The sequence below is a fragment of the Mirounga leonina genome, unplaced genomic scaffold (genome assembly GCF_011800145.1).
Source record: "Mirounga leonina isolate KUSES-001 unplaced genomic scaffold, KU_Mleo_1.0 Mir_115, whole genome shotgun sequence".
NCBI classification, from domain to species: Eukaryota; Metazoa; Chordata; class Mammalia; order Carnivora; family Phocidae; genus Mirounga; species Mirounga leonina.
In genome coordinates, this window is record NW_023270268.1 from 90564655 (window position 1) to 90581039 (window position 16385).

Here is a 16385-nt window from a genome sequence, read left to right on the forward strand (position 1 = left end):
CTTGGAAATTAAACAATACACTTCTAAATAGTACCTGGGTCAAAGAAGAAATCTTAAAAGAAATTTAAAAAATATTGAAAAAGTTTTTAAATGCTTCAAGAGAATTTGGTATCAAAAATTATTCTTCATTTGGGAATAGAGGCAGAATATGATTTGGCAAAAACAACTGAGACAGCAAAAACAAAGAATGAACAAAGAAAGATGAAAACCTAGGGGGGAAAAGTAAATCATGAAGAAAAAGAACAACAGCACATTAGAACTAACCTGAGCAGGGAGAATAAAAGGGATAGAAAAAAAAGCCTCAAATTTTTTTTTGTAGTGTGAAGTTACAAGAAGAAAGCAGTTTGGTGGTTTCAGAAAACTACTACCATTCCTTTAAAAGTAATCCTTTAAGGGGATTAAGAAAACCTTGGCCAATAGATTTGGTATTAAACTAGCTTTGCTGTTGGTGCCCCAAAGATCTTTAATCCTGCTTCCTCAAGATCAACCCGAGCAATTGGATTCTTATCCAGAATCACAGTTCCTCCTGCATCACTCTTGCCTCTACTCTTCCAGGTTCTGTAGCTTTCATTTTGAATCTTAATCTCTGCCTATAATTGATCACACTACACCAGACAAATACAATCTTTAGATAACCTGCCATTTGTGACATGCCCTATGCACTTCCTTGCCTGAATCTCCACCAGACTCGGTAAATTAAGTTTTTGAGTATGATACATTCAACGGCCTGGCCATCCTTCTATCAAATACAATGTTCTCCTCAAAATATACACTTGCTAAAGATATTAGCAAATGATATTATTTTACCTCACATAATTTTCTTTTATCAAATAATCTATTTGCCAGTGTAAGTGACTAAAAAGGAAAGTTTAGAAAAATGGAAGTAAGACCACTCTAGCATTGTAAAATATTTATGTTTTGCTCCAAGCTTTTTAATCCTATAGCTCTCCTCAGAATGAAATACATGGACAGTATGAAAATGTTAAAATAAATTATTTTTATGGTAAATGTATAATCCTGCTTTGTATGAAGGCAGAAATTAGATTAGTTATCAGGTAATAAAAAAGCATGATTTGAAGATTATTCTTTGAAGATTACACTGAACAGATAAAGATTAAATATTTTTCAAAATTTTCAAGGAGATATTGGTAATAAAAGAGAAATGTTGACTTAAAGAGCTATTCTGGCATATTAATAGTATTATTATTGTTTCTCCCTCTCCCTCTGCCCTTCCCCCCACCCTCTCGTGCTCTCTCTCGCTCGCTCGCTCGCTCTGCACTCTCTCTCTCAAATAAATAAATAAAATCTTAAAAAATAAATATCTTCCAGATTCTTTCATTTTAGAATTAAAGATCTTTTAGCCAAGAGAATATAAATAGAAATTAAGATAAATGAAGGACAAAGAGAAAGACAGCAAATACACTATAAAATGATTTAAAAAATAGAAATACAAGGTAAAAAGGAGGGAAGTGGTAAGGGAGCAAAGAACCAAACCATTTAAAAAAGAATAAAAGGAAGTTTCACAAAAGTTACAAAAAACTGAATTAAGTACACATGTTGCAAATCATTAATTGCATAAAAATATAAATGGTTCATTTAGTGTGTGCTGGCCTCACAAATTCAAAAAAAATAATGGTCCAATTACAAAATGCTTAGTAGAGAGTTATATACAAAATAGTCCTTCAATAAATAAGTACATAGTAAGTAATATACATATACATAGTAAGTAAATGAATTCACTTAATACCTATGCTGAGTAATTGTCAAAACACAAGAGTATTGAATATTACCTCAAATAGTAAAGAAATTTTGGTTACCATAGAACTGGAAAAAGCAAAGAAAGATCTAATAATAACTACCTAAGGATGAAAGAGATTCAGAGTAAGGAACCTTCTGAATTATACAAGTAATCAATAAAAATAATGTACAGATTATTTATAAATGGAACTCTCAATAAATCAAAGTATGTTCCTAAGTATTCTGATCCTCTCCTTAATGCCCTCCAATCCAGTTCTTCAAGTACAGTTAGCCTATTAACCTGAATCTTGATATCCTATAACTTAGAAGAAATCTGAAAGAAAACAGAGTCGACTAATCCACTTTCAGCTTCTTTCTTTTTTAAAGATTTATTTGTTTGTTTATTTATTTATTTATTTTAGAGAGAGAAAGAGCTCGAGCAAGGGGAAGGGCAGAGGGAAAGGGAGAGAAAGAGTCTCAAGCACAGTCACCACTGAGTGCCGAACCCCACGTGGGCCTTATTCTCAGAACGTGGAGATCATGACCTGAGCCAAAACCAAGAGTGGGATGCTTAACCAACTGAGCCATCCAGGTTCCCTCAGCTTCTTGCTAGATAATCCTAAGTATTATAGAGTGAGTCCTTGTCAAATAAATGTTTTATTTTTTCAACTGTTTTTTAAATATTCACTTAAAAGAAGAGATATGTGAAACTGGATCCCATCCTAATCCCTCCAATAACTTATTTCATAAATAAAAATTAATACCATTGAATGCAACCTAAAGAATCAACTCCAGTCTTATTTTCACATATTCTATGTCTTTTATGTCTCTTATATTTTCCTCTTTTCCAATGACCTAAAGGAAATCTACCCCCACAGTAGCATCACGAAGTAGGAGTAGCTTAGGCTGATTTAAAAATATTCTTTTCCAATTGCTTAAAAGATGTGACCATCTCTAGAAAACAAATTTTAAAAGTCTAAAGTCTGTTTTTCATCCTGTAGTATGCTGAAAAACCCACCCACTTCCTCACATATAATCTAACAGTTCAGAAAGGAAATAGGCAAAGAATTTTGTTTTCAACAACACACACAAAAGCATAGGATACCTGATCTTCAAAACAAAACAAAACTCTGTGACTTTACACAAATTGAATTAAAGGTAACTTCAAGCCAGATGAAAATGCAGTGTGAACCTTTTTTGGTTCCCAATCCAAACAAATCAATTACAAAAAGATACTATGGAATAATTGAGGAAATTTAAACATTACCTGCATATTAGAGTATAAAAAGAAATTCTGTTAATGTTTTTAGATATGATAATGGTATTAGAGATTTTTTAAGAGGAAAAGGAGGGAAGTTTATATTTTTGAAAAGGAGGCGGGGGGAAGTTCTTATCTGATCTCAGAAGTTTTTACAGATGAAATCGTATAATGTCTGAGATTTACATTAAAACAATAAAATGGGAGATCAAGATTTCGAAGGTGGTAATTATTGAAACTAGGAGTTTATTAGAGTATTCTCTCTGTTCATTTTCCAGAAAGTAACTAAAAATAAAACAAAACAACAACAGACAGGTGAAGGTAATGAACATGTTGTGAAAGGCAGAATAATGGCCCCCTAAAGAATCTGTGAATATGTTAGGTTTTATGGCAAAAGGGAATCAAGATTGCAGATGAAATGAAGATTACTTATCAGTAGAACTCGAAACAGGGAAGTTAACCTGGATTATCCTAGTGGGCCCAGTGTGATCATAAATCTTTAAATATAGAAGAGAGAAGCAGGAAAGTTAGTCACGGTGATGCAATGTGAGAAAAATTCAACTGGCCAGTGCTGGGAAGAAGATAAAAGGAATTGTAAGCAGCCTCTAAAAGCCAGAAAAGGAGAAAACAGTCTCCTAGAGCCCTACCAACACCTTGATTTTAGCCCAGTGACACCTATTTCAGACTTCTGACCTCCAGAACTATAAGCTAATAAATTTGTGTTGTTTTAAGCCACTAAGTTTTTGGTAATTTGTTGTAGCATAAATAGGAAACTAATACAATCTTCTAGTAGAATTACATGTTTTTATTTACCTGAGAGGAAATTAAAGCACAGTGTGCTGAAAATTCAAATGAAATACAAATCAAGTAAAGAAAAAATTTACTCATCAAGCAAAGAAAAAATTCCAAATCAAATACCCTTACCACTTTACAGGGAAAATCTTTCCTCTTTCCCCACTCTACCTTTCCCTTTCTGGTAGCCTCAACTTCTTTTCTATGGCTCAACTGCATTACCCCCACTACAATATACCAAAATGATATTAAAATCTACCATCACTGCTACTTTCCTAACACTCTCTCCTTACACATCTACTCGTTTTTTTATGTACCTTTTTTCCCCCCAGATTTTAAGTAATCCCTATACCCAACCTGGGGCTCAAACTTACAACCCCAAGATCAAGAGTCCAAAGCTCTACTAGCTGAGCTAGCCAGGCACCCCTTTACACATCTACTCTTTTTTTTTTTTTTAAGATTTAATTTATTTATTTGAAAGAGAGAGAGAGAGAGGGCTTGAGCAGGGGGAGGGTCCAGACGGAGAGGGAGAAGCAGACTTCTTGCTGATCAGGGAGCCGGACAAGGGTCTCCATCCCAGGACCCTGAGATCATGACCTGAGCCAAAGGCAGACGCTTAACCAGGCAGACGCTTAACTGACTGAGCCACCTAGGCACCCCAATACATCTATTCTTAAAAGTACTAATTCTATCAACTCTATTCTCTATTATAGTGTGACCTTAATTTTATCCATCATCTTAGTGAAAGTATTTTTACCCTAATCAATTTCCTCCTGGTCTAAATGGGCTCTCTCAGTTCTGATTTGTTTGTTTTTAATTTGTTCCCTTCGTTTTCACAATCCTTGACCTCTCTGCGATGCTGAGACATTCTTGAATTTCTTTCTTAATATTCTTCCTAAAGAAAGGATCAGATTATTTAACTCTACTTTTGAGTTTTCCTCTTATCATTCTGCTTACTTCTATTTCTCCTTTGTTAGGTTTACATTTCTCATCTACTCAGATATTTACAAACTATAAGCATTTCCCTCAGATTCACTCTAACTTCTCAAGTGATTGTACTACTAATGATTTTTAAAGATTTTGGTTTGCAGATTTGTAGAAAGGTTTTTAGTCAATTTATAATGAATAAATTAGACTGAACATTAAGCAATCCAATTAATTTTCTTGACAGTCTAACTAACTTTATTATGTATATTTAGGTAAAGTACTAGTTTTTAATGTCACTGAAATTTACAGATGATTAGCAAAGCAGAAAAAATTTTAAAAACTAGGTTTTCTCTAGCTACCAATCCTTACCTTTTGAATCCAGGCATCAAATATACGTCTAAAACCATCATTACACAATGGTCATTTTTATTTATAATGAAATGTACATATCCTACTATGAAGATGCAAAGATGTTTTTATGCTATTTTCAATTCAAGAGATGTTTACTAGATATATATAATCCAATTATAAGACACTTACCTAGTTAAAAATTAAATATATTCATTTTCAAATTCGTTATATTATGTATCATTATATTCAAAATAATTCCATGTACCATCAAGAACAACTGGTAATTTTAGGCCTGCAATGAAACTAAAATCATACTCTCCTTTCTATAATCTTACATAAGTCCAGAAAATATTTAAGTGATTTTGTTGATAAATCAACCAAAAATATTATTTCACTCTTACTATAGTCAGTTGGCTGAGAATGGTTTATGTCTTAATCATTTTTAACACTGTACAGTAAATATCTTTTGAGCAATAAACTTGTTAAAATATCTCCTTGTATTCCTTCAATGACTATGAATGTTCCATTTAACCAAGCCTCTACACAGGTATTACCGTGGGCCTATTATGCACTTTCTGGAGGTCTTGTACTCTATTCTTTATATCTACTTTCTCTAAATCCTTTAAATATGCTTTCTATTTTTGGCTTTCTAAAATTTAATCACTGATTTTCTAACAGTCCTTATCAATAAATGTTACCATTATTTAGAAAGGAATGATTCCCTAGTGCATTATAAATAAACATTAAGGGATTAGCTTTTCAAATATTAAAAAGATGTTTTAAATTTTTTAATTAAAAAAAGAGCACTGCAGCTATAACCAAAATCTTTTATAAAGATCATTATTTTGACAATTAAGTAGGAACAAAAAACTCAGTTTTCTCTAATATGACTAAAACTCAATTTAAAGCTTAAAACAGGGCTTCTACTTGAAAACTTCAATGAATACAGAGTTATTGCTATTAAACTAATATGTAAATGGTATATAGAAAAATGAGATGGGAAAGCAATACAATCATTCTATCATTAAAAGTAAACTATGTAACTTAACCCTATGATTTTTTGCAGGCACATCTTCAACTGAAGGCAGAAGGAGGTCTACCGAAATGCACTAAAATTCAAGAAAATACGAATCTGGTTTAATCACAAATAATAATCCTACAGGTAAACAAACTTGGAAATTATGTTAAGTTTTTAAGTTATTTCTATATTGAGACATACACAAAGTATGATAACACTATTTTTCATATATATATATATTTTAGTTGAAGTATAATTAACATAGTGTTATATTAGTTTCAGGTGTACAATATGATTCAATAGTTCCATACATTACTCAGTGCTCATTACAGTAAATGTATTCTTAATCCCCTCTATCTATTTCACCCATCCCCCCACAGCCTCCCCTCTGGCAACTACCAGTTTGTTCTGTGTATTTTAGAGTCCATTTTCCTTTTGTCTTTTTCCTAGTTTGTTTCTTAAACTCCATACATGAGAAAAATCATACAGTATCTGTCTTTCTCTGTCTGACTTACTTCACTTAGCATAAATACCCTCTAGGTCCATCCGTGTTGTTGCAAATGGCAAAATCTCATTCTTTTTTATGGCTGGGTAATATCCCATTATATATATACCACATCTTTATTCATTCATCTATTGATGGCCGCTTGGGCTGACTATTTGGTTTTTATAAATAATGCTGCAATAAACACAGTGGTGCATAAATCTTTTTGAATTAGTGTTTTGTTTTCTTCACATAAATATCCAGTAGTGAAATCACTATATGTATGGCATTTCTATTTTTAATTTTTTGAGGAACCTCCACACTATTTTCCACAGTGGCTACACCAATTTACATTTCCACCAACTCAGCATAAAAGGGTTCCTTTTTCTCCACATCCTCACCAACACTTGTTATTTCTTGTCTTTTTTTATTCCAGCCATTCTGACAAGTGTAAGGTGGTATCTCATTGTGGTTTTGATTTGCATTTCCCTGCTGATTAGAGATACTGAATATCTTTTCATGTGTCTGTTGGCCACCTATATGTCTGTTTTGGAAAAACATCATTTGGGTCCTCTGCCCATTTTTTAATCAATTTATTTGTTTTTTTGGTGTTGAGTTGTGTAAGTTCTTTTTATGTTTTGGGAATTAACCCTTATCAGATTATATGATTTGTAAATATCTCCCCCCATTCAGTAGGTTGCCTTGTGATTTTGTTGATGGTTTCCTCCATTGTGAAAAAGCTTTTTATTTTGGTGTAGTTCCAATAGTCTAGTTCTGCTTTTGTTTCCTTTGCCTTTGTGTGTAGTATAAGAAAGTGGTCCAGTTTCATTCTTTTGCATGTAGCAGTTTTTCCAGCACCATTTCTTGAAGAGACTGTCTTTCTTTATTGTATGTTCTTGTCTACTCTGTCACAGATTAATTGACCATATAAGTATGGGTTTATTTCTGAGTTTTCTATTCTGTTTCATTGATTTATGTGTCTATTTTTGTGTCAGTATCGTACTGTTTTGATTACTGGAGTTTTGTAGCATATCTTGAAATTGGAATTTTGATACCTTTCAGTTTTTTCTTTCTCAAGTCGGTTTTGCTATTCAGAGTCTTTTGCGATTCCATGTAAGTTTTAGTATTATTTGTTCTAGTTCTGTGGAAAATGCTGTTGGTATTTTGTTTGGGATTGCTAATCTAATGATCTGTAGATTGTTCTGGGTGGTATGGACATTTTAACAATATTGGTTCTTCCAACCCATGAGCCTGGAATATCTTTCTACTTGCTTGTGCCATCTTCAATTTCTTTCATCAGTGTTTTATAGTTTTTGGAGTACAGGTCTTTCACTTCCTTACTTAAGTTTATTCCTAGGTATTTTATTCTTTTTGCGTAAGTGTAAATTGGATTGTTTTCTTAATTTCTCTTTCTGCTACTCCATTATTAGTGTATAGATACACAATAGATTTCTGTATACTAATTTTGTATCCTGCAACTTTACTGAATTCACTTATCAATTCCAGTAGTTTTTTGGAGTCTTTCAAGTATTCTATATATAGTATGATATCATCTGCAAATAGTGACAGTTTTACTTCTTCCTTACCAATTTGGATGCCTTTTCTTTTTTCTCATCTGACTGTGGCAGCTAGAATTTCTAGTACCATGTGGAATAAAAATGGTATAAGCATAGACATCTTTCTCTTGTTCCTGATCTTAGAGGAAAAGCTCTGTTTTTCAACACTGAGTATGAGCACTATTTGCTTTTAAGATAAGAACTGCCATGCTAAATGAAACCTATAATCCAATTCGTTGACAATATACTAGCACTAAAGAACTTTTTGTAAGAAAATGTGACTGTTCTCTACAGTAACTTTAAAAATTTATAAACATACTTCCTACAAGTCTATAATCCCTTACATGAGCCAGTCCCTGCACTCTTATCCTCTTAAGACAAACAAAGTGAGAGCCTAGAGTAACTGAATAATCTGGCTTTTGTTTCTGATTCTTAAAAAAAAATTAATTTTAATTCATTTGGTACTTAAATTAGTTAACATCTCAACCCTCACAAGGTCGCTTAAGTCTTCTGGTTTGCCTCCATTTCTATTCTTAAAGATGCCCACCTCAACTGTCCATTTTGGTGACAGGAACATGAAATCACTGTCAGATGCTTTATCCATAATGTTATCCTGTACTACCTTTTGTTCTACCAGTGTCAACTATACTACCTTTTGTTCTACCAGTTACAGTATAGAATGAGACAAGTCACACATCTCACAGAATATTTTAATGAATGAAAATTGCAGATATGTATAACTGTGATCATGGTCTTATGCCAAACTCAGTTACAAAACCTCCTAAATAAAATGATGTGAAATTAGAAGAATGTGGAGACAATGGAAAACCTAAAGAAGAGATAATAGTCTGGGATACCTAGGCATTTGACCTCATTCAGCTTTCCGGGGTCCTGGAAAGCCTAATTCTCCACAGCCCACATCTGTGTTTCTTTCTTTCCTTTTCTTTCTTTCTTTTTTTTTTTTTAAGATTTATTTATTTATTTTACAGAGAGACAGACAGAGAGAGAGAGTGTGTGAGTAGGGGAAGGGGCAAAGGGAGAGAGAGAATCCTCAAGCTTTTTTTTTTAATAAGTAAGAAATATAAAACAGAAAAAATACTGGATTTAATAATGGAAGAACAAAGCATTAAACTTAGCTATGCCTCCTACCAACTTGGAGACCTAAGGATACCACTTAAATTCTCTGGCCTCAGATGTCTTATTAGTAAAATAAAAATATTTACACTTTCTTTGCCTTCTTTACAGGACTGTTATGAAGGCCAAATGGGAGATCTTACAGATGACAGTCTCTAACTTTAAATTAACCACCTCGTTAGATTAACAAAAACTTCCCATTCTCTTTGTAAAACATAGATTGATATTAATGACTCCCTGAATACTAGATACTAGTAAACTCTAACTAGAATACTTATACTCTCCTACTCTGGCCTAATTAGGTGTAGGTCAGTTAACTATAGGGATGAATATATATCTATTTATCTAGATTTTCTATATATGTATATATACACACACACACACATATATCTTGTGTATAGATAAGTATAAATATGTACCTACATCTATACTTTTTATATATATGTGTGTATATATCTATACTATATATATATATATATATATATATATATATATATATATATGTAGTTGACACTTGAACATGGATATGAACTGCATGGGTCCACTGATGCTTGGAATTTTTTTCAATAAATATAGTATAGTACTATAAATGTATTTCTTCTTATGATTTTCTTAATAACATTTTCTTTTCTCTAGCTTACTTTATTGTAAGAATACAGTATTTAATATATATAAAATATGAACTATGTGTTAATCCGCTATTTATGTTATCAGTAAGACTTCCAGGCAACAGTAGATTATTTATAGTTAAGTTTTGGAGGAGTCAAACTTTTCAGGGAGTTAAGCTTTTGGGGAGTCGAATATATAGAGATATTTGATCATGTGGGGGTCTGTACCCCTAACCCCACCTTGTTCAAGGGTCAACTATATATTCATCATATGTATAAACTAAGTGTCAGATGATATTTACATATCTGTAAATATTACATACCTGACACCTGCTTCAAAAGCATATAAGTTCTTATTCTACTTTAAATAAATTAAAACCAAAAAACTATCCATAACGAACTTGGGATGGTTTGTGGAAGAAAAGTACACACAGAACTCCAGTTATAGAACCAATGCTCAACAAAAAAAATCTTGTTCATTTAACAAGTGATTTGTAAATTGATGTATATTTACATGTTTTCATTTAAAATAAAATGTTTAAGACCTATATATTTATTAATAACTTTCTGCTTTAATCTCATTTCAATTAATCAACCATGTATATATTGTTTCATTGATGACAACATAACAATAGTGACAGAAAAATAAATTTTCTAATCACAATAAGGTGCTAACTTAACTCTATAGGAATATGCCAGGTGCTATAGGAAAACAGAAGAAGGGAAAAAAACTGACTCTGCTTTGGGCGGGAAAAGAGGAGGCAGTGGTCAGAGTTGGTTTCATGGAAGTAGTATTTTACTATGAGATAAAAAGTAATTGGAGGGGGGCACCTGGGTAGCATAGTCAGTTAGGCGTCCAACTCTTGATTTCAGCTCAGGTCATGGTCTCAGGGTCCTGGGATCGAGCCCCTCCTTGGGCTCCATTCAGCAGGGAATCTGCTTGAGGTTTCTCTCCCTCTCCCGCTACCTCCCCGACCCCCACCCTGTTTGCCCTCTCTCTCTCAAATAACTAAATAAATCTTTAAAAAAAAAAAGTAACTGGGAATTCAACTTTACTAAAGCTGGAAAGGATATTGTCATTAGAAGCAACCGATTAAGAAAAGGCATTGAGATATGAAAATATAGTGCTTTCAGGTAATGCAATATGCTTAGAAAATCACAGAAATGAGGATGGAAAGGTAAACAGGAATCCCATCTAAAGGGAACTATATATAGATCAAGTTAAGCAGTTTGACATTTATTGTATAGAGCAGTAGTTTCAAATTGTGTTTCATAGAATTCAAGTTCAGAAAAGGCACTTCTTGTATTTCACAAATATCTGAACAAATGGGCATTCAAATGTATACATACTGAACTGAGATTGCAGTAAACCAATGTATTAACTTTTTTGCTAACCTTGAACCAAAGTTTCTTCTACCATTTCTGTGTTTTTGAACTTCTTATACATTTGTCACTGATTATAAAGGTTGTAGCTTTATACTTTTACCTTTTTAAGGCCAGAAAAAGTACTACTACCTGCCAGGGATAATATTGTACAACAAAAAACAAATATTAAAAAACAAGCTTTTTATAATAGCTGTATAACTTATTATAATTTATTTTTTAAATGTATGCCAATAAAGTACATTTATTTGTTTTAATAGATGTTATTTACAGGGTTTCACATTAGACTTTTGTTTATAGAGCATCACTGCTCTAGGGAAACCAACATAGAATTTTTAGCAGGGAAATGACATAATGAACATTATAGTTCAGAAATAACCATTATTATAACATAACAAAATCAACTGAAATAGGGTAAAACAAGAGTTAAGAAGATCAGGTAGGAAGTGATTCAAGTGACTAATCAAGAAAATACGATAGAATGAACAGGTACTAGAGATGGCAAAAAGGGAATAAATTTCAGAAATACTAAGGAAATGGAATAGATAGGATTTGATGACTGACCAGAAAATAAAGAGGAGGATGGTTTTCAAAAGAGAAGATTACAGATTTGTACTTTAATTTTGGCCATGTGGAAAAGGTACAAGTACCCAAAAGGTGCCAACTGCTTAGTACTCAGAATAGAATGTTCTTTGCACATTTAATCAGTGAGTCCAAATGAAGTCCCCATTTTAGTAACAGTTCTAATTTTGAAACATCCTTAATCCATTTTTATATATTTTATTATAGTCCAGGTAACCTAAAGTACAATCATAAAATTACTTTTTAAAATTAACTATATTGCTATCCAAAGATGCCATAATACTTTCTCCATTTAGTAACAGTTCAATACTATTAGTGTTCCACTTATATAGCTATCTATCCTTCTAATTTCTTTGAAAGTATAATTTTGTTACCTATATTATTATAGCCCACTGCTTGTAGTCGTTCCACCAAGAACAAGGTGATTTTTAAAACTTTAGGAACAATATAAAAATAAACAATTTATTGCCTTTTCCAATTTATACATCGCCTTCACCTAATTGTCTTGTTTGATCTTCCCAATAACTTTAAGTCAGAAGAGCAGAAATACTTATTACCATACTACAGATGGGAAAATCAAGGTTCAAGGCAGATAAAAGGCTTGCCCGAGATACATGGCTGGCAAGTGACAGAACTTTAAATAAAATACAATCTGATTCCTAGGCCAGTGTTCTTCCTACCATGCCATATGTTTTTGAATTAATACATATTTAACTTCTGGCACTTTTCATGTCTATTTCCTGTCTGAATAAATGGGAAGATAACTATATATCCCATTTTCCTCTCTTGCATTCACCCATTTCCCCTGAAATTTTTAATTTAAAACCTTCTCTACCAGGTTCAAAACCTCAACAGTCCAATGCCACTCTGTTTCAGAGGTCTTTTTTATATCAATTTTATCTTGACAAAAACTCTCCTGCCTCACATTCATGAACTAAGAGAATTTGGAAATTTTTTCAGAATCTTGGAATGGAAACAGTAATATGTCAAAGATTAGATAATCAGGGCATTATTCCCCTGACTAGCAGTTCAAATTTGATCCCTAAGATCCTTTTACATATTTGTCTCATGACCAATATTAAGCCCCTAATCTGACAAAATATCTATTATTTCAAATTGAGAATGAAATTATATACAACTTTGTATACAAAATTTTATGCATACAAACCTCACAGGGGTAGAATTATATCTTTTAATCTGACCTAATTCTAAATAAACTCACTTTCGCATAAACAGATTTAATGTTTTATAATGACCTTACTGGGAATGGAGACTAAGACAATAATTGAAACTTATCTTATTATATAGAAGTTATTTACTACAAAAATAATTTTAATAATTTCAAAACAATTCTTTTGAAGTACCAAAAAATTTAATAATTTCTGTGATTTCAGAAATTTATGATTTGTTCTTATGTATTCAAATATTTTAAAACTATATTCATCTGTATCATATGAATGACTTAGTAGCTTTTTAAATTGTACATGGTAGGTCAAAAACACATTCCTAGGCTACCCCGCAAAAAAGAAACAATAAAAATTATAAACTATGTCAGAAAAATATAACAATATATATTAACAAAACATTTGTTTTGTAAATTCTCACCTCTCCCCATCAGAAACTCTTTCTTTTGCTTATTCATTAGAAGTTGAACATTAAAGCATAATTACCTGAAATGTTTCCTCACTAAACCAGAAAACAGGCTATTTTTTAAGTTCTTACAAGAATTAAATCCATGGCATTTTTTTATTAAGAATCTGGGGGTGTTTCTCTACAGAATTTTAAACAATGAATGTAAAACAATACCATTAGATCTTTTAAAATGGATGTATTCCTTTAGCTATTATCTATTTACTTGTAGCAACATCTTAATAGGTTTAATCATTTTATACTGCACAGTGACATAAAATAATACTTAGTTTCACTGAATGTCAACAAGGAATTAACCAGAATGATTTTTTCCTTCAGTTTTCTACTTATACATAAATATTACATTAAAAATTTTGTCCACAATTTGGACCTTAACATTGTCTTGCAAATCCTACCTTTTACGGTTGTTTACTTCCATTTTAAACTACCATAGCTTTTTAAATTGATGTTGAAATCAATGCCCAGAATATCTTTATTAATTCAAACATCTATCTATAGAGTTCTCTGCCCAGGACTGCCTAATGCTGGCATCTCATCAATTTCCAGTCCCTAGTGTGGGTGTTGCTGTTGTTAATTCTTCTTTCCTCACAACAGTAAAATAAAGAAATAATAGGCTTTAAGCCAATTCAGAACTTACCTTGCAAATCTGGAAATACTCTGAAGTCAGGGTTTCCTGAATCTCCTCTTTGAGAACCCCTGCAGTCCCTCCTGGATGTACGGAACCACTTCCAGCCCCACCACCACTGTTACTGCCACTGCTGCTACCACTGCCAGGGGAGGAGGCAGTTAAGCCATCCAAAACTTTTCGGAAATTAAACTTCTTCATTTTAAAAACTGTTGAGAAATTCAAAGGAAAGGGTGACTTAACACATGAACTTATACCTGGGTAAAAGTGTTTAGCTTTTCATTAGTCAAGGCAGTAGCCAGTCCTCATTTTACGAGCATTGGCTATAAATGACTAAAAAAAAGAGAGAGAAAGTCATACTTCATTTTGTCAAATTTTAGTTCAAAAAGGAACATCCTTTAAAAAGAAATAATAAAATATAACTCTAAAAGCAACAGTATTTCCTCCTCATACATCAAATTTTCAAGGGCTTTATCCCCAGCTGTAGCTACGCTTTATCAGCACTGGGGTAAAAATAAAAGGCAGTGTCATCATCGTCATTAGCATTATATCATCATTATTATTATACAATCAGACCGGAGTCCAACAGACCAAGACTCTGTCTCTCTTAAGGGCGGGCTTTCCTTCTAAAGGTTCAGCTCAGAATATTTTCAGAAAAACGATGTTGGGGTTGTGCGGTGGGAGAGCCGGTATTTACTCTACTACCACCCTCTGGGCTCTCCCCCCATCATCTTCAACGCTCCCTTTTTTTCAGTAGGTAATGAGGGGTAGGCCTTTTTCCATCCCCCCCCAACAGCCGGACCCCAAAACATCTGCGGGTGACCCAACAGCAACAGCCGACGGGAGGGGCGAGCGGCGGCGCCCGCTGCCTCCGCTTCTCCCTCCGCCCCCCCTTCCCTCCCCGCGTCTCCAGCCCTCCTCCCTCTTCTCCCACCCTCCACCCACCCCCTCACCCCCCACCCGCTCTGCCCGCAGCCGCCGCCGCGCTCGCCCACCCGTCAGCTCTCCCCGCAGCACCGCGGCGGCTCTTGGGGGACGTGAGGCAGTGGCGGCGACAGCTGCGGCCCGAGTCCCGCCTCAGCCTGCTGGGCGCGCAGAGCCGCCGCTCCCGCGGTGTCTCCCCGGGCCGAGCGCCTAGGCACCGAGCCCACACGAACACCCTCACACAGACATTAGCGCGCCCAGCCGGAGCACACGCAACCCTCACACAGAAATTGGCACGCGGGCGCTCACGCTCATGAACACACACACAGGTGTGACGGAGCCGCGGCTAGACGGCGGCGGCGGCGTCCCAGAGGGATGACTATCTGACTCCCGACTTAGGCACCTTCCTCGGCCGCCACTAGCTGCCTGCCAGCCCGAGAAGCTGAAGGTGCGGAGAGAGGCGGGCTCGCAGGCGTCACTCCCGCCCGACTGCCGCCGCTTCTCGCGTCCCTCTGGTCGTGGCACCCGGCGCTCTCCGAGGTCCTAACCAGGCAGGCAGGCTCGAAGGAAGGCTCCGCCCTCCCGCCGTGGGATGCAAGCCCCGCCCCCTGGTTCGCCCCGCCCCCTCCACTTCGGGCCGCGCGGCGCCGGAGAAAGGGGCGGAGAGCTCCGGGACGTCAAAGGGCGGGAGTAGCCTCGGCTCCAATCCTAGGCTCCATAGGGCCAAGTTCCGTGGTCTCGAGGCGCGGAAGAAATTTGGGGATAGGCCGAAGAAAAAGGCAATGAAAGGGGGAGGGGAGAATTTAGAAAGGTAGGTGTAGTATTTGATTGACGGCGAGATTGGCCAGTATGATGGGGGGCCGTGTTTTGGGGGCTGTAATTGGCGCTACCTGTTGAAGGACGGAAGTGTGAATCAATAGAATGCGTGGAAGCGTGCAAACTTGGGCGCCCTGAGTCCGAGGCTGCTGGAAGGGTTTCCCTAGGTCTGACCCAGGACGATAATGTGAACTGGGCAGGTGATTTTGCAGTTTATCACCTCTACTCGCTCTCCAGGTGCATCTATTGGGCTTCCCTCACTGTCCTGCCACTTGCATAATTGCTTAACCTCTGCCAGAGAGAATTGTATTTCAGTAGACTTTTGTTGGAATATTTAGCCTTTCAAATCCTAAGGAATCAATTGCTTACCTTGTTCCCTCTAATACGTAGAATTACCCCTTCCCCCATTTTCACATAAACAATTTTTTTAAAGAAACATTTCTCTAAGTAAACCGTGTCAGTGATATATTTTAAGCTTTTTCTACGAGTCACAATTATCATTTTGAAAGATGCACTATTTGGTGCAGGATTAGAAAACAT

General features: G+C 35.2%; 1 protein-coding gene across 1 annotated transcript in view; it reads right to left on the minus strand.

Annotated features, from left to right (window-relative positions):
- Positions 1–15449, minus strand: part of STXBP5L (syntaxin binding protein 5 like) — a 428660-nt gene extending 413211 nt beyond the window's left edge. Inside the window, exons 1-2 of the mRNA XM_035000065.1 lie at positions 15357–15449; positions 14118–14314 (exon numbers count right to left, since the gene is read on the minus strand). Coding sequence (XP_034855956.1) covers positions 14118–14306 — 189 coding nt within the window. The 5' untranslated portion in view covers positions 14307–14314; positions 15357–15449. The remainder of the gene's footprint in view (positions 1–14117; positions 14315–15356) is intronic.
- Positions 15450–16385: the final 936 nt, after the last annotated feature.